General features: G+C 33.2%; 1 protein-coding gene across 4 annotated transcripts in view; it reads left to right on the plus strand.

Annotated features, from left to right (window-relative positions):
* LOC126869325 (protein eva-1) overlaps positions 1-15,698 on the plus strand; it is a 324,775-nt gene extending 309,077 nt beyond the window's left edge. For 3 of the 4 annotated variants that reach the window (XM_050625710.1, XM_050625712.1, XM_050625711.1), the window contains exons 8-10: positions 5,833-6,066; positions 6,755-6,986; positions 7,293-15,698. In XM_050625710.1, coding sequence (XP_050481667.1) covers positions 5,833-6,066; positions 6,755-6,986; positions 7,293-7,521 — 695 coding nt within the window. In that variant the 3' untranslated portion in view covers positions 7,522-15,698. The remainder of the gene's footprint in view (positions 1-5,832; positions 6,067-6,754; positions 6,987-7,292) is intronic. The other variant, XM_050625713.1, reaches the window with a different exon arrangement.
* Positions 15,699-18,758: the final 3,060 nt, after the last annotated feature.

Consider the following 18,758-nt stretch of genomic DNA (forward strand, 5'->3'; position numbering starts at 1 on the left):
ATACTATTAATTAAACATACTTATCATATATATCTTTTTCTTCAAATCTTGATTTACTAAAGCTCTTCCAATATGAGCAACCATTCAAAATGAATGGAGGATTACGAGAAAAAAATGAAATCCTGTGAATAATTAATACATCTTTTTCAAAAGAACATTACGTTTGATAAAACCAATATATTTTCATTATTATAGCTAATGTTTCGTACACGAGATGAATTACGTTATTTGATTTATTATTTAATAACTTGTAATTAGCATACGTACATATGTCAGTGCGGATTAATAAAACGAATAAATTTCTGTAGCACGTCTTGTACCTTCCGGATATTTAGCAACCTCACAAGCGAGAATTTATTAAAACAATATTAAAATTTATATACGCAAAGGCTGGGTAATACGTTGTAGTTTATTACATATTTCATTAAAACATTATACCATGCATACATATTGTTTTATATCGCAAATTTCATAACAGTAAAATACTAATACACCCATTGAGAACCAACGTTGTGTCAACATAATGTTTAATTTACAATTTTTTTTCTCATTATTTTTGTTACAATTAAATTCTATAATTTTATGAAGTTAAAGAAATTAAAACATCTATAACACATTGCGATGTAAATTTTTTTTTTGAATGATAGAAACCTTTTTAGTTAACTCATTGCACATTACAATGATTCTGATTTGTCAGGCATATTGGATTATATATAATCTCTTTGTTTTAAGTTATTATTATCGTAATTCAATCTATTGGTTGCTAGATATCACCAGTTTCTATTCTCTTGTGTAAATAATTGCATCTATGTTGAAAATTGCATGATTTCTATTCCCAACGTTCTTTCTTCATGTTGTCGTTTGTTCAGGTAAATAAAATTATATTAGGAAAAAGATTAGAGAAATGCAATTCCAAGGAATAAAAATGAAGAGCAATTTTGTTATATTATCTACGACATTAATTATAGATATCATCGCAAAATAAATGGTAAAAAATTTATCGAGTCATTCAGATTTGTTTATTTATATTATCATTTTTCTATAGCGTTATCTTGTCACAGTCTTAAAAAACTAAAATAAGTTAGATATTCCATGCAACATTTATAACTCCTCCCAAAATACTTAAATTCTTTCTCACTAAAAAAAAAAAATGCTTTTTACTTTTTTACCATTTCAATTCTTTTATAAAATTAATATGTAATATATAATGCATATTATTCCTTCTTCAACTTTACGTTATGAGTTATAACGCACAAAAGCTAAATAATGACTGTCCGAAACCTTGTAGTTAGACACTGATTATCGCACCAGCCCAGTTACATAACCAAATATTTGAGAATACATTCGAAACACCGACATTATCTGGCCGCTTGTGCAAATCACGAGAAGTGCTGATAGCGTTCGCGTTTTAAATGTTTGCTTACTGTATGTCACCGGAATAGTTTCACGTGTGTCGTGGTCGCGTCGAAAGATCAGTCTCCGGAAATCTTTGTGCGAAAAAAGTAACAAATATTTTAGTTTCGAAGCTGATCGCGTGTCAGTTAAAGAACTGTTTCTCGTGTATAAGTTTGGATCTGGGAAACTTTAAATAGAAGTGAGTGAAAGTAATATGTCTATATACTCTTCTCTGCGTACGTATTCGAATACTTACGTATTTGCGGCTTTTGCATAAACATCTTATGACTTATTTTTTTTAATGAATTTATTATGTTATCCTATAATCTTGATATTATTCTTGGATTAAATAAGAAATATTTATTAATGAACAATGTTGATAAAGTTACTGTACAAATCGGTAACCGAAAACGTGAATAGACTGAAATTATCAGCACGCATGCATGGCTCTGATCTCATGATTATCAATCTCAAATGGTTGATGCCCACCTAAAAGTATAGAAATATATACTAAACTTTATAAGAAATGAACATATCAAAATAGCACAGCGAAGAAGTAACAGACAGAGAATAAAATCATCTGAAACTTCTTTTTTATCATCTTAGCACTCATACATTTTTATCACCTTGATGATTCCTCATGAGGTGATTTTATCACCTCATATGATTCCTACATGTACGTTTTCTCTTACCTATCTCTATAATAATTCTATCAATATTATTTGCTATAATAAATATTGCTTAATATTGGCCGAAAATGGCAATAGGATTATAGGACAGTATAATAAATCCATAAAAGAAACTAAGGTAGATATTTATGCGAAATCCGCAAATATCAAAATATTCAACTACTCGTGGACGGGAGATAGATAAACTGCAGTGAAAATGGATGATTGCAATGTACAGGGATTTCGTAGAATTTCTCTCAAAATTTTCTCAGTTTTGGATGCTCCAAGCACGAAGGGAAGTGATGTGCGGTAATAGTATAATTTTCAAATTAAGTAAAACATGTTTCTATTAAACAATTTATTAAGTTGTTGCACAGATGAAATCACTAAATTTTTAATAAAACTTCCAATGTTACCAGTTTCATTGAAAATGATATTTAGTGATTTTATTGAAATTTATTAATTTCGTGTTAAATAGAAACATAGGACACGGATGTATTTTCAAGTAAGACTTAAATGTCTCTTGAAGTTGCTAATTAGAAATCTCGAAATTTCAAAATATCGTCTGATCGCAAACGGGTATGAATTCTAGTGAAATTTCTGGATTTAACTGTTTAAATTCAGATATATATAATATGAAACTATGAGCTTCCACTAACTTCACTAAACTTTTTAGAGGAAATGGAATATTTTCTTTATTCTTATTAAGAATCTACTGAAAATGTCCTGAGTAACATTTATTTTTCTTCTTCTTATCGCAATGTGATCTGAAAAAACAAAAGAATTCGCTTTTAAAATACAATGCAAAGAGAATATATTACACGGTGTAAAAATAGCGCTTAACGCAATTTAATTGTTCAAAAGCATGAAAAAATATTGATTCTATCAATATCGTGAACGAAACGTATACGCTCGGTTCAGGTTTCTTCACCATATCGATGACGATTCAAAATGTCGCGGTAGGTTATTCGCTGATTCTCATTAAAATTTTCTCGCGTCGACAGAATAGCGCTGCACAGAGACCTCGTTTGCGTAAATCAGTGTCCTCGAAACGGTCTGACGAAGAACCGCGACAAAGTGCCTCGGTTTTTTAAATCAAATAAAAGGAGGCGTCAGATTCGTCGCTTGTAAAGATCGTAAGTTTGCGGTTCATTATTTATACGTACGTTTAAAGAGCTTTAGTGTAATTTCATTCGATTATTAGAACATTGAAAGTGGGAACGAAAAATCCACATATTTCTTATATTTTTAAATTTTCTTTTCAAATTTAGTAATTTAGAATTTAGAATTAATTGCATCTTTTTAATTATTTATTCTTCATCTTCGCTAATCATATTCCTCTATAAATCAATCAGCAAATAGCTGCAGACTATTATACGATTGCAAAACAGGCATCATTTCAATTCTTTTACACAATATTTATTATTGGAAGAAATCAATTCAAGTCGCTGTTCTTTTCTATTTTTCTTAATCGAGAAATTATATCTATAATTTTTTACTTTTGCCATGTAAGTAAAGTTCCATCAAGAAATACTTTAAGTTGAACAAAGAAAAATAAAAACGACACAAAACATTAATAAAGATATAGTTTCCGTGACTGTTTCGCAATGATAGATAAAATATTTAAACATGGGATAATACTTAGTACCGTATCCAAAAGTCAATTTACATTCGATTGTTCAATTTGCTTTTCATTTTTCAAGTTCACATATTTAGATACATAGATCGCATATTAAATATAACATAGATCTTTCTTTTAAAAAGAAACATTGTATCTTGAGCATTCGAAGCATAACTTGACATGCACTGCTTCCGGATCATTCTCACGACAATCACAACCTCCCGAATTTGACGCTTGCCGATAGGAACGTAGAGATGCCGTGCCATCTTCGTGGATGTTCTTACCTAGACACAATGCATACCGATCAAGAAATCCACGTGTATGTCACGTATTTCTGCGGCGCGAGTGACAAAGCCCCCGTGCCGTGTGCTGATGTATAATACGCGAACTTCGAATTTCCATTCCCATTGGCATTCACGAAGCGTGAGGCTTCTCTGAAAAATATCCGTTCGCGGCCTGTCTGAGCACTGAAAACCTGTCGAAAGCGCGGAGTATCAGTATCTCCTTTACCGGACCATCGATCCGTGAAAAACACGGGGTGAACGACACGTCGAACGGGTTATCGACAGACCCCCCGCGCGCCGGACTCTCGTTCACCGTTATTTCAACCCATCATGTCAGGGAAAACCCGTCGCGTTTTACGGGCCAGTTCCGATTGTCCAACAAAGACACCGAACGAACTTTGTTTAATGTCTGTCCAACTTTTGACATCTTTAAGATTGTTAAACTTTATAATCGAGAGGATTTTTTAGTATTAAAGATACCACTTCTATGTTTTGCGATCTATGTTTTGTTAAAGGTTGCTGAATTTTAAGGTCGGAGTATCGAAATAGTGGGATGGATATGGTTTTATATATTTTATATGTTTGATTCTTTGAAAAAAGTAGTTTGGATAGGAGGATTTATACTATACATATTTATCAGAGAATTTATATGGCAGTATAAACAATTATATTATATGGTATTATAAACAATTTATAATATACAATTTTATAATACATTAAAGACAATACTTAACTTGCATAGAATTAGTATTTTATTCAATATGTAGTATGTTGGTGAATATGTAATTTCTTTTTGAGAATTTGTATTAAAGTAATACAAGAGATTTTATTCAGTTTATTACAGACATGTATATGAATGAGTCTAGTTTTTTTTTGGAACATCCAGAAAATAAATTCAGAAATCAACTATTTCATGAAATATATAAAAAAAGGAAAAAAGGGCGAAATTATTATTGAAAATTCCAATTAAAAATTTTAACTCATCTTAACTAGCGAAAAATTAAATATAAACTATCCTGATTACAGAACTCAATATGCACACATAAGCAGAAAATCTATTAAGTTTAGTTCCGAAATCAATAACCGCGTTGAAGTATCGTCAGAAACTGCCACATGAACTTCATTTAATATTTATTAAATGATGTACACTATAAAAACAATTTTAAATAAATCAAATTGAGTTGTGTCCTGAATAAAATTCAGCTTTTATTTAATGTACAGCTTCCAATTTGTAAATTCATCCTGTATACTTTTCTCGATATTTTCTCTGATAACAAATTTTCTACGTATGCTCTATCACTTACGCAGCACCCTTGTATACTCGCATTGATCGCAACATGCATAATAATACGACGCAATTACAATTTGGTGGAGGATTACATTATACATCATGTTATTCCCAATACTCATGTAAATAATCCGTACCTGCGAATAAATCACAGTTGCCTTGCCAAGAAATACGCTATCTGTAAAATAAATCAACCGCGATTCGATTACCTTTGTATTAAATTTCATTTCAGTATTATTCGCGAAATCGAATCTGATAATCATATGTAAATACTGATTGCAGCATATAATGTTTTAAATAAAATATAAATATTTATAAAATTTTATAAATATTTTATAAATATTTTTAATAAAATATTATGTTATTAAAAAATGTGCGCTGTATTTAATTTTTTTTGATATTATTTCCATCGCATTTGCGTAAAGATTCAGCTAGATTGTCGGCTTCTTGTAAATAACCATACGAGGAATGGTCGATATAATTTATTGGCACTTACTTGTGCATTGTTTTCTCTCCCTCCTTTTTATTTCTTCTGGACCAATCTCCTCTATTCATATATTTCTCGCGTATACACAGTGGACACACGAACGAACAAGTTTAAATCGATTGGTATAGGAGCGAAAGACTCGCCCCTAACACCTACAGTTATGCAAGGGATGATTATGTTCGACAACAATGTGGCTGATGTTACTACCAGCAGTACGATGTCACCGATTAATTGCACCACGGTAGTCTACGCCTTTCCGGAAGAGGATCGTGTCGTTGTCGGATATATCAATGAATGGATCAATGCCTATTCGTTTATATCGAGTAAGTATCGAGGTACACTTTGAACCCTTTTTCTCGTTCGATCTGTCGGTAAGTCTACTTTATCGGTTCCACTCACTGAATTTTGTTTCCCCACTCAACTTTATCGACGATTAAAAGATACTATGTGGGAAAATGTCGGTATAGGGAGAATTCGTTCTTATCAGATGTTGGAAGAATAGTTAATTATCGGGATATTACTTGCGATTGATAATTTACTGTATCTGAATTAGGCAATAATCCTTTATACTGACTATCGATAATATTACTTCCTTTTGTACCATATGGTATATGTTAAACAATGTTAAGAAGGTATTATTTTTATGGTATTTCAAATAAGAGATTAAATAATAATGAAAAAGATTGAAAATTATAGAAATGGTTGTATGCCTAGATAATGAACTTTTTACTGTATTTATTTGCATCACGTAGAAAAGCGAAGGATAGTTGAAGACCATAGTAGAAAAACACAGTAGTGCATTTCATTGCTCGAAACAGCGATTTATTTATGAGATTTGCAGTCTAAAGGATTGCGCATTTGTGTTTGGCATTGCATTTAGAACAGTAGACAGAATTTTTAGCAAATTTGCATGCGACTTGAACCTTCCCGAATCTCCTATAATTTATTTCAATTTTAGTTAAATACTTAAACTGTATCATTATTATATTTTACTCGATTCGTTTTATACAGAAAATCAAGAAAAGTTCTACCTCTACATCATAGTGTCGGTCACAGCCGGTATTTTAATTTTCCTGGGCTTGGTAATTGGACGACTTCTTGTCAGTCGTCACCGTGCAAAAAGAGATGCGAAATTCCATGCAAATAACGAAGCGCTTCCAAATGGATTCACCGATGACATTTCGGAGATCGACGCGGATATTGATCTTACCACGCCGGTACCAGTCCCAATGCAAGACACAAGGTTCGTTTAACCCATTTAATTCTTTTTTCAAACAAGTCAATGTATTCTTTCAATATAATGTTCTTTATATGTCAAAGATTTTTATCAATTATGGAAATTCTGGAATTCTGATGTTTAAATTGTAGTGTTAACGAACTGTTTTATATATACTATACATATTATATATAATGGATATATATCCTCATCAATATTTCAATATAATTAATATTTTCAATAATTAAATATACGTCATATAAATCAACTACTATACTTAGATAAAACCAAATAAAAAAAGCGAGATTTCTAAATTAACTAAATTCTTTCCAGGATTCCAGAGACTCAGCTAGCCGAGAGGCTCCATGGCGATCGTTACTACGCGGAAACCAGGATACCAATGTCGCCCACCACGATTCACCCAGCGCCAGGACACTACCCTGGCAACACAGGTGTCAGGGTGGATCTAGGTAACCATATGGTGGGCACAGATAGCCTCCATACGATTCTGCGTCCAGAAAATCCACGAAGCATGAGCACGAAAAGCTATTACTACGGCTGACAGGAGGAAGGGGGTGTCCCGCGCGAGGGACGACCCCCGTCCTTGAGCCCGGTACCAGAAGTGAGCACGCGGAAGTACTGCTTTTAATCGAGAGACCGATTTTCTATGGAACAGCGAACGAAGCCGCTGTAAAAAGCAGGCGTTCCATACTAACGAACGCTAACTCGTCGTCGATTGGAATCGTTGTTTTTTCGAGCGAAAATCAAGGAGGCCTTCGTCTTGGTACCGGAAACGAGCACGTGGTGGTGACCCTCTTTTCATATATATCATCATTTCTTTCTTCTCCAATATTGAACTTTCAAAAGAAACCGGGAAATTTGATGAAAAATTCGATTTCCACGAGAGAGAAATCAGAAGAGAATAGAATCGTACCACAGTTTCCTTGAAGATTATTTCAATTGGTGTTTTCAAGGAATATGCATGGTTCGTGCGCTTTTAATACCGGAATTGACGGTATTTGATTCGTGCAGATCAACTTCATGAAACAGATGGAAATTTAGTTGGATGCTGAGCGTTGGGAGTGGACAAACTTGTTATCTTTCGCCGTGGAATTGTTCTACGCGTGCCGCTGCCCGACACCGGAAGCGAACGAGAGCTTGGCCACTGAGGTGGGAACTTTAACGAGAGCGTTGTAAATACGACGTCGGTGTACTGATAGTTTCACCTATTTCTATGGAAATTCTAATGAGAAGCTCTGTTAGAAATAAAAATTCATTTGAGCGAAGATTCCTTCAGACAACGATCGAGGACAGGGATATTAAAAAAAGAAAACCCTTATTGTTTGTTGGAGATGATGTTATTAAAAATAGTACTGTTTTTGATAAGAAACTGCGATTATAAAAGGCTGGATTATCGATTAGGAGGTATAAGTAAATACGTTGAATATAAATGACGGAAATAGAACGTTTTTACGCGGGCAGCATCCGTTTTTGCGATCGATACCGGAAGTAAATATCTGCAATGTCGTCGTGTAAGATGATTATGATTGTAAGTAGATTTTGATATCGGAATTGAGTAAAAAGAATTGTGTGAAGTGGGGGAAAAGGAAGAAAGTAACAATCGATACCGAAAAAAGATTTATTCTGGTCTATAGTTTAGAACTCAACCCAGACAGCACAGAGAAGCTTTATGGATGTTTTAAAGAAATCTAATAATGTCATTTTCAAATATCTCAAAGATATCCTTTAGCGCCTTAAAGAGATTATCATCTTACACTAAACTTTTCAAGATACTGACATATTTATTTATTTTATCTTAGTCAGAAGAATAATTATATTAATAATACTTATATTACAATAATAGCTATTTGTATAGACATCTTTAAGTCGAAAAATTTGGACAAACTTATACTTCGTGTGCTGTGTGGGAATGATTATTTAATTTGCGATTGAATTCTGATATGTTTCAGTTTTCATTATGAGAAAGCTCGATAATGAAAAAGAAAATAAATATATATAAATTGCAATTATAATTTAACGGGACAAAGAATTTTTTTATCATTTCTTCTATTTTTAAAGCCAATAATTAGAATTCTATATCATACAAATTTTCTGCATGAATTATTTCCATTAGTAGATCAAGATTGAAATATTTTAGTAAGAATTTCATGAAAATGAAAAAGGAGTATCACTGCCTATGGAACAGTAATAAGAATAATAATAAATCTGCAAAAAAGGCGGATCAGTATCCTATGTGTACGTACAATAATTTGTCATTCAAGAATCAAGTTTTTCTAACGAAAATCACGCACACACTTCTTTAAAAGAAAAAACAATACATATCTGCGCCATCTCTGTACAGCAATAAACAATCGCAACTTTTTCCATTCGAAAGATCATTTCTCCTTGTCGAAAGATCGAGAAGACTGTCTGAAAAATATATATCACTGCCTAGTCGATGAGAAAATGAAATACGGGTCCTTTCTTGTTAACCAGATTTTCTTAGATTTTTCTCAAACCGGACTATGCTACCGACGTTGTCACACTTAAAGATGATTCATGTGATAGGGACAAATGTTGATAGCGTAATGGTCTTGATAATAATTTTTCTAGTACGAACTTGTAGCATATTTCTCTTGTTGGAAAGAAAGAATAAAAGAATAGAAAATTATGTGTGGCTCAAAATATAAATTTATATGTTAGTATTTTCTTACGAATTCGTCTATAAATTTTATGAATAATTAGAAGGTGCTTTAAATCTAACATGAACTTCACAAATATGGCTTATGAATTTTTACTATGAACACATTATTATGTTTTAGCAGATTATATTTAGAAATAACTTCAAAATTATAATTCTTTCTAAACATTAATGAAAATTTTATAATTAAGTATTTGAGCGACGCATAACATCATCGTCATCTACAATGAAGACATTTACATTATTAGTCGGTAGTATTATTTAGATTTCTTTCGATTAAAGCTCAGTGCACCGGAACTAACAGTCAGCGATCAGAGGATCAATATTGTAATCGATGGACGAACGAACACAACACGATCGAACGACACGAATCGACGATCGATCGATCTTCCTAGAATAACATCAATTTCTAATTAGTACCGTAAGAAAAATAAAAAATGAACCAAAAAAGTAAATTAAAAAAAGAAAGGGAAGGAAAACAAAAACTATGTGGATCGAACGCTTAATTTCTATCTAAATTGATTGAAATCGGGATTCACTATGATCGATGGTTAACCGTGTATTTCTAAGAAAACAGGAAATCGATCGATCTCAACGAAGTTACAGCGGTTTTGTATCTCGAATACACGCAACAAAAAAAAAAAAAAAAAAAAAGGAAAAAAACAAATAAAATGAAACGCACCGCGAAACGACTTTTATAGAGAAACGATCTGTATGTATATCACGCTGTAAATAGAAACAATGTAATTTACGGTAATTGTTAAGAAATTCAAGCAAAGAGAGAGGGAAAGAAAGAATGTGTGTTGTATGAAAGAGAATATTGTACCTAGATCGAAAGTGTAATGTAATCGGAGGTTTCGTAGTTAACAACTTACTCTCTGTGCCATTGTATCGATTTTACGAAGGAACGAAAGCTTTTAGTTGTATTTTTAATTAATCGAAAATAGGTCCTTCAACTGGAATTTTGTATAGTTCGAAGGAATTAACTTTATTAAGTGAGGATTCACAGTGCCATTCGTTCTCGCATATGATATTAGGTTCTTTTTATTTAGATGTAAACCGACATTTATTTTAAGACGATAGTATAAGTAATAATTATTCATTTGTATATTAATTCTTACGCTGTATGTTTGTACACTCATCGGGGCGCTATCGCAAATAACGAGGATGGAGTATATTTAATATTTAAGAATTATAAGGTTAACATTCTAGTAATTGAATAGCTCATTGAAGTTGCATAACGAGAATAGCACGAGAAACAGAAATTTCTTATATACTTGTATACTTGTATATTTATATTTTTGTATACTTGTATTTAAGAAGAAAAATGTAGATTATATAAAATCACATTTTACTCCGAAAAAAGTGATTTTAGGTTCTCACATTGGTTTCTTTATTTCTTACATTCATGTTAGGTTTTTCACGTCTTAAAATTATATATGAACTTTTATGCTTTAGTATTCTGTATAATTGCATACATTTTGAAATATTCTTTCCGATTAAAATTCGTATTAAATTTCATTAACTTTCTTTTATTCGACCAAAACATTCGTATTAAAAGTATAAGAGATGAAAATGAAGCATGATACTCATTGACAATAACGGAATTAAAATAAACACATTTTAGTCTCAGAGTTCAATACGCCAATTTCAATTCAAGCTTTATTTCCATCGCTGAAACATATTTCGAGAAAGATGATTCTCTCACGCGACTAAGCGGCCGACTATAACAATGTACCCCGTAACAACAATGGAACAGTTCACACAACTTTTCGTGCAACAAACGATTTTACAACTGGTTGAATCCAACAATAGACCATGCAATAAACAATAATCAAATATCTGTACCAAGCAATTAATTCTACAAAATGGCTTACTTTTGCTGGCTATAAACTACCATAACATGCTAAAAATGGAAGCTTAGAAAATAATTATTTACTAAATACATGGTATAATAAGAAAGAAATATAGACTCTATAAAACGATGATCAAATTTCTGTCATTTTTCATTCTTAACTGTTAAAATCCAAGATCGTTTGAATTATTTTGAGTTCTGATACTTTCGAAAAACATGTGCGTTATGTAAAGTACCTACACGATATCAATGAGCTAATCAATTATTAATTCGAAAGGCGTGCGAAGAAATCCGTGTTGTTCTGCTGATTAGATCGCGCGGTGGAGATATAACCTGCCATGGCCGTGTTTTTAATTGATTTGGCTTAATTAAGCCACTCGTGCGGGATTGTGGCAAGTCGCACTGGTTTCCAGGAAAATTCTAATTCCCTTTTATTCTCACTTCTCAAATATTTCGCGTTTCTACACGTTCTTTCTTCCATCGCTCGATCCTCCCATATTTTTCAACTTGACAGGATTTTTCATTTTCTTAAAAATACGTATTCTATTCTGATTCATCGTCATGAAAGTTCAATAAGTCGATTAGACAATGGTACAGGTGGATTAACAAAAATTTTATTGCGTATTTAACTAATATCTATATCTCTTTTTTAATCAAATTTTGATTAATTTAGAAAATTGTATTAATGTAGTAGAAGTTTGTGTATATTGTTTTATGAATTTGGTTCAGATTGGAGAAACGTTTGAGAACCTCTTTTGTCAGGTTCTCTTAAAATTTCATACATTAGCAAGATTCTTCTCCAGAGAAAACTATGTCTTTTAATATTATATTCTGTAGAGGAGATACGATTTTACATAGTCAAATTTAAAGTGTATTATTATTCCATGTTTTATTATTTCACTGGATATTGCATTTAAAATATTTATTTGTAAATCAAACGTTTCCTTTTTATTCGCACAACTCGTCTTTTATAATTCGATGCGTATTATTATGTATGGTATGTAAATGAATTTGATTGTTTCTTGTTTTGTTATTAACAATCATTCTGATGATCGAGTTTCACGCGCGCAGGAGGATAAATTTCAAGTAATTTGCCGTGAGTTGAAAACGTCCCATTGGTACTGGCTCAACGGAATGAAAGATATGAAACAGAGTATAGGTACTGAATGAAACGTTATGATGTATCGATGTGCAGAGTATGAAAGGATTAATATCATAGATTCACGTAACGCACTCGATATTCAATAAACATTCTGGTTTTATAAATAATTCTTGTGTAACGTGCACGATGCAGTAGTAGCATATATTAATATCGATTTGCTTTCTATTTATTTATGCAAATACTAATTTTTCGAGTACTTCATAAACTACTTAATGTTTTTACGTTTTAATCTTTTTTTTAAATATATAACATTACCAAAGAGATTAACTTTATTTCTATTTTGCTTAAGATACTTACATATACTACTTTTTAAGAATATTTGTCCTAATAATAGAATAATTTAAAATTGATTATAATTACTTTTTAGGTGATTTTTAGGTGAATAATATTGTTATAAATTACCAAGGAGCATCAACACGAGAAATAGTATCTCTTTATATTTTACTTGAAAGTATGATTACTGTTTCTATTAATATATTAAACGTTGCGCAGGTTATTATTTATTTCATGTACCATTACATCCAACTCAGAAAGCGTGCAAAATCATACCAAAGACAAGTTGTTAATGCATCGATCGATAGGTGTGTGATTATAGGGCTCAGAAATAAAGACACGATTTAACTTCATCTTCATTTCAAAGAAACCAATTTCCTAATTCAAAAATTACACGATATATAGCATGTATGTCTATATTTGTTTGAGAGTTTATCTTCAATAAAATAGATCTTTAATACTCAATGTAATAATAGGTTTTAAGAACATTTAATTTACAATTTTTCATTTTTCTCTGTAATTCTTCTAAATTAACTATTATATGTAAGATTGAGTAAATTTCTCCAAGATCCACAGCTCCAAATAAACTACAAAATGCATCTAAAATAGCAAAACCGTGCTTATTGAAAAAATTACAAAGTCATTTTGGAATAATTCAATAACACAATTTTTTAAAGTAAGGAAACGTCGCCATGTTTCTTTATGAAATGTTTCTTTTCTATTTCGTGATCTTTCTTCCTGAGCGATTCAAATTACTTTATTGTCGAGGCGACTTGTTCGAAGCGGAGTGCCTGATATCACTTCGCGAGGAGCACTTCCAAGAGGATTGCGTGCTCGTCATTGACTTTGCGGATAAAATGCAAATTCCTGTTAAACGAATCTTTCAAGGAAGTTAGGAGAACACACGTGCTCCATGTAATGCATAGATGGAACGGAGCACAACGTGATTTGCCATGACAGCCGGAAACGGCATTCCGTGATGGGGAACATGCGATAGGAAGGTTCATGACCCTGTTGAAATTGGGGAGAATTCGGATATGATACATCATGGGATTTTAAATTTTGAGATAGATAATATGGCGGTATTAATTTCGAGAAAATGTGCACCGTATTTCGGTTAATTTCCGAAAATCTTGATCATGAAATTACTAGATCCATACAATCGTCTTTCATACTATGGTTTGAAGAATCGTAACATAACTATTAATTCCTATGATATATCGGCAAAATGACTGTATAAGGAAAGCTTCGCATTATTTTATTTCTACAAATATATTATTATATACTAAAATTCATAAAATCACCAACCACAAAATTACACTAGAAAAAATTCTAAAGACTTGTGTATGTATGCAGAAATTTGTTAGAGTTTAAATGTTTGATTATATAAGGAAATTTCCATAATTCTTTTTAGACAAATTCGAAAGATTCGTAAAATAATTTATCTGAAATTGTAGCTTGTTATTTCGAGAACGTGACGAGACGTTCGCTCTGTTTTCGCATAAATCTCGCGCCATACATATTGATTAACGTAGTAAAACTGAAAGCGAGGGGCGAAAAAGTTTGACAGCAGTTGAGCAAGTTTTAGTATTTGTGGAAGGAGTCAGGGATGTAGCTCGATTCGATGGAAACTTTTGAACGTTCCAGAGTGGTAGGATGTATTTATTGTTACAATTGTTCGATCGGTTCGATTGATCGCTCCACGATTAAACGTTGCGGAATAAAAACAGCATGAATTCCAAAGACAGAAAAGATCTCTGTATTTGTATTATTCACAGGAAACTTCATACATGTCAAAATTGGAAAAAAAGAGTACAATTCGTTGTTGTAAAATCTTGCATGTAAAACTACAGTGTGGGTTTAATATTTTTAATTGTTATTTAAAACGATAATTGTCATCAACTGTCATCAATAACTATTTTTTATATCGTATCACGAATAATGCACGCAAAATACGGAGTAACTGCTCATTTTCAACAGATCGATAAATGGATCAAACCGACCAGATCTCATTGAAATGTGTGAGAGTGGCACGTACCTATTAGAAGGACTTGCTTCTTGCGAAATTTACTGAGTATTTTATATGAAAAGTGGCGAGAAATGAACTTTACGATGGAATGTGTGAGAAGACGAAAGAGAGGAATAAGAGAGAAATGGGTGTAAGAGTGTAACGAAAATCGACGAGTTTTTATTGTAAGTATCTCTTGTTCGTAAGCACCTTGTAAATATCGCTGTACCATAAATAACCGTGTACCCTACGAGTTCGACTCCTCCCCGATCTCGAATCGAAAAAGAAATCAAAGCGGGACAAGAGGGTTAGTATCGAAAGAATGTCGTTGTTCAAGACTATATTAGGAGAAAAGACAGAGAAAAGATGTATGAAAAGATGTGTGAATTTTCGCTCGAAAGACTGAACAACCAATGTTAGCAGTGGGAAAAAAGAAAAGACGAAAGTTTATCGAATCGAGTAATGAAATTGTATTTACGAAACGTTATCGAATGATTATTAATTATATACAGATGAATGATGAGAGGTGAAAAAAGGGGTGTTTACAGGGATTTTAAATGTAGGGTTTCTATCTAATATGGTGTATTGACAATCGACATCGCGAGGGAAGTACGAAACAATGTATCGTTCTGTTAACGTTCTGGAGCGAGTCTGAAATCTCGAACGTACGACTAATGTTTCCAATTTGTGTAACTAACCCTTAAATGATTTACAATTATAATAAATGAATTACGAAAGGATTTCTTATGTGTTATCGTTCTTATGTGTGCCTCCTATGATTTCTCTTTGTTTGACCGTTCGCGGTGAGACGCGATCGCGGAGGAAGCGCGTCAACGGGAGGCAAACGCAAGAGGTATAAATCGCAAGTAAGATATGAACCGAGAGTTCGTTTTCTTTTTTTACATTTTACAATTTGTCCAGTAGAACATTTGGTAAAATATTATAGCTTAGTGGTATAATAATATAACATGTGGATGGCTACCCCCAGTGGGATACCATCTTCGAATTTGATTGATTTATTTCTTTAGTGTGGTGAGTGTTTGTTTGTTAGGTTATGTCCTTTATGAGATCTGTTGGGTGTTTCCTTTTTAATCTTCTTTTTATGTTTGATGCTCCGACCGTTTCCGCTGTCTGACCGTTGGTATTCCCAGATCTTTCCGAATGTCCTCGTTTCTAACGTACCATGGCGCGTTTGCTATTGTTCTGAGTATTTTAGATTGCATTGCCTCTATTTTGGTTATATGGTTCATTGCTGCTGTTCCCCATAGTGCTATTCCGTATGTCCAGATTGGTTTTATGACCATTTTATATATTTTTAGTTTGTTTTCTATTCTTAGTTTGGATTTTCGATTTGTTAGCCAGTACATTTGTCTCCTTGCCATCTGTATTTTGTCTATTGTTGCTTTAGTATGCTGTTTCCATGTGAGTCGTGTATCTAAGTAGAGTCTTAGGTATTTGACTTGCCTTGTTTGTATTATGTGTGTGCCGTTTAGTACAATGTTTGGTGGTTTCTGTTTTCTCAGTGTGAATGTAATGTGTTTGCATTTATCGGGATTTGCTTTCATTTGTTTTGTTTGAAGCCACTTTTCTATTTTTGCGATATGTTCTTGTAGTAATGTAACTGCTGTTGCAGGGTTAGTGTGCCTGAGTAGTACAGCTGTGTCATCCGCGAATGTCAGTATTTTGCTATTGTTAGTTGTTGGTATGTTGGGCGTGTATAATGTGTATAAAATTGGTCCTAGGACGCTTCCTTGCGGAACTCCTGCCTTGATTTCTTTAACTTCAGAGTATGTGTCTTTGATTTTTACTATGAAGGTTCTGCTGCTTAAGTATGATTTGATTAATTGGTATATCTGCCCCGGGAACTGTTTCCTGATTGATTGAAGTAGGCTAGTGTGGTTTATTTCATCGAATGCTTTTTCGATGTCCATAAAGAGTGCCATGCAGTATTGTTTTGTTTCCAACGCCTGTAAGATTTCAGTGACGAGTCTGTGCGTTTGTTCTATTGTGGAGTGTTTGTTTCTGAATCCGAATTGGTGATCCGGTATTAGTTGATTCTTCTCTATTATAGGTTTTATTCGGTCGTAAATTACTTTCTCTAGTATCTTAGAGAACACCGAAAGTAATGAGATTGGTCGGTAGGATTTGGTTTCGTGTGGGTCCTTGCCTGGTTTGGGTATCATTATGATTTGTGCCAGTTTCCAAGTTTTTGGAAAGTATTGTATTCTTAGTATTGCGTTAACTATTATTGTGATTTGTCTTATCGCTTTTGGCGGAAGGTTTTTCAAGATTTTGCCGTTAATTCGGTCGATTCCTGGTGCTTTATTATTTTTTGTTTTTTCAATTATGGTTCTGATTTCTTGTACTGTTGCTTTGGGTATGGTGTAGTGATTGTCAGTTGGTGTACTAGTGGTTAGCGCATCCTCGTCCGTATGACTATTGTGGTTGCTGTTGTTGGTATTATGTGGGGTAAATGTGTTGCATAGGTGGTTGGAAAATTCTTCTGCTTGCTCTTCGTTGCTTCTTGCCCATGTGTTATCTGCTCTTCTGATTGCTGGTACCATTTTTATTGTCTTCTTTATTTGTTTTGTGGCTTTCCATAGGGAGTAGTTGTAGTTCTCGTGAGCAGATAGTGACTCGATGAACTTTGTGAACTCGTTGCTGTTGTGCTCTTTTATTTTGTTTTTTATTTCTTTTGCGAGTTTGTTTAGGTGTCTTTTGTTTTCTTTTGTTCTGTGTTTTTGCCATTTTGCTTTCGATTTTCTTTTTTCTCTAATTTTTTCGAGGATGTCTAGTGGTACTGTTTTTGTTTGTCTGTTGGTTGTTTCAGGTATAGTGGTTGCCCTTACTGCTTCTTGGATAGTTTCTGTGAATGTTGTTACTGCTTGATCGATGTGTTCAGGTGTTTTCAGTGGGATGTTGCAGCTGATTTTGCTCTCTATTATTTCTTTGAATATTTGCCATTTGGTGATTTTATTGCGTAGCTTCTCTGTGTTGCTGTAAAGTATTGGTTTGTTTCTGTATGCAATTATTATGGGTGCTATGTTTAGTTTATTTGCGTTTGGTCCCTTTGTAACTGCAAAGTCTACCAGGTCAGGTATTTTGCTCAGATCTGTCGGCCAGTATGTCGGTCTTCCTGTGGATAATATATTGAGGTTATAATTTCTGATGTATTTTTCCAAGGTTCTGCCTCGAGGTGTGGTGATCCTTGATCTCCATAGTGTGTGCTTTGAGTTATAGTCTCCAGCTGTAATATACTTGTCACCTAAGTGTCGAAAGTACTCTTCCCACATTTGCGATGTAATTTTGTGTCGCGGCGATACGTATACTGCTGACAACTGCAGTTGGTTGCTGCTAGTCTGTACAGTAACGGTGGTTGCTTGTACATGTTCCTTACTGACCTGGCTGTGTAGGTGATGTTTAATGTCGTTTTTTATTACTACTGTCGTCCCCCCGTGTGCTTTACCTGAGGGATGCTTAGTGCGGTATTTTTATATAGCTTTTTATTGTGAGGTGTGTTTCTGAAACGAGTAGTATAACGATGTTATTGCTATACAGGAATGTTTTAGTCTCTAAGGCCCTTTGTTGTAGGCCGTTAGAGTTCCAGGCTGCTATTTTAAGCGTGTCTATTTATATTTTTTGCTCATCATGTTAGTAAGTAATTGTGGCAAGACTGTTATCTGCTGTGTTTGCTGTCTGAGGAGTTCGTTTTGTTCGCTTATCATTTTTATGAGTATTTCGGTATTTTTTATGGAATGTTTTATTAACTCTTTAATTTCTGTAGTGTCGTTGCTGTGGTT

The sequence above is a fragment of the Bombus huntii genome, chromosome 9 (assembly GCF_024542735.1).
Source record: "Bombus huntii isolate Logan2020A chromosome 9, iyBomHunt1.1, whole genome shotgun sequence".
Classification (NCBI taxonomy): Eukaryota; Metazoa; Arthropoda; class Insecta; order Hymenoptera; family Apidae; genus Bombus; species Bombus huntii.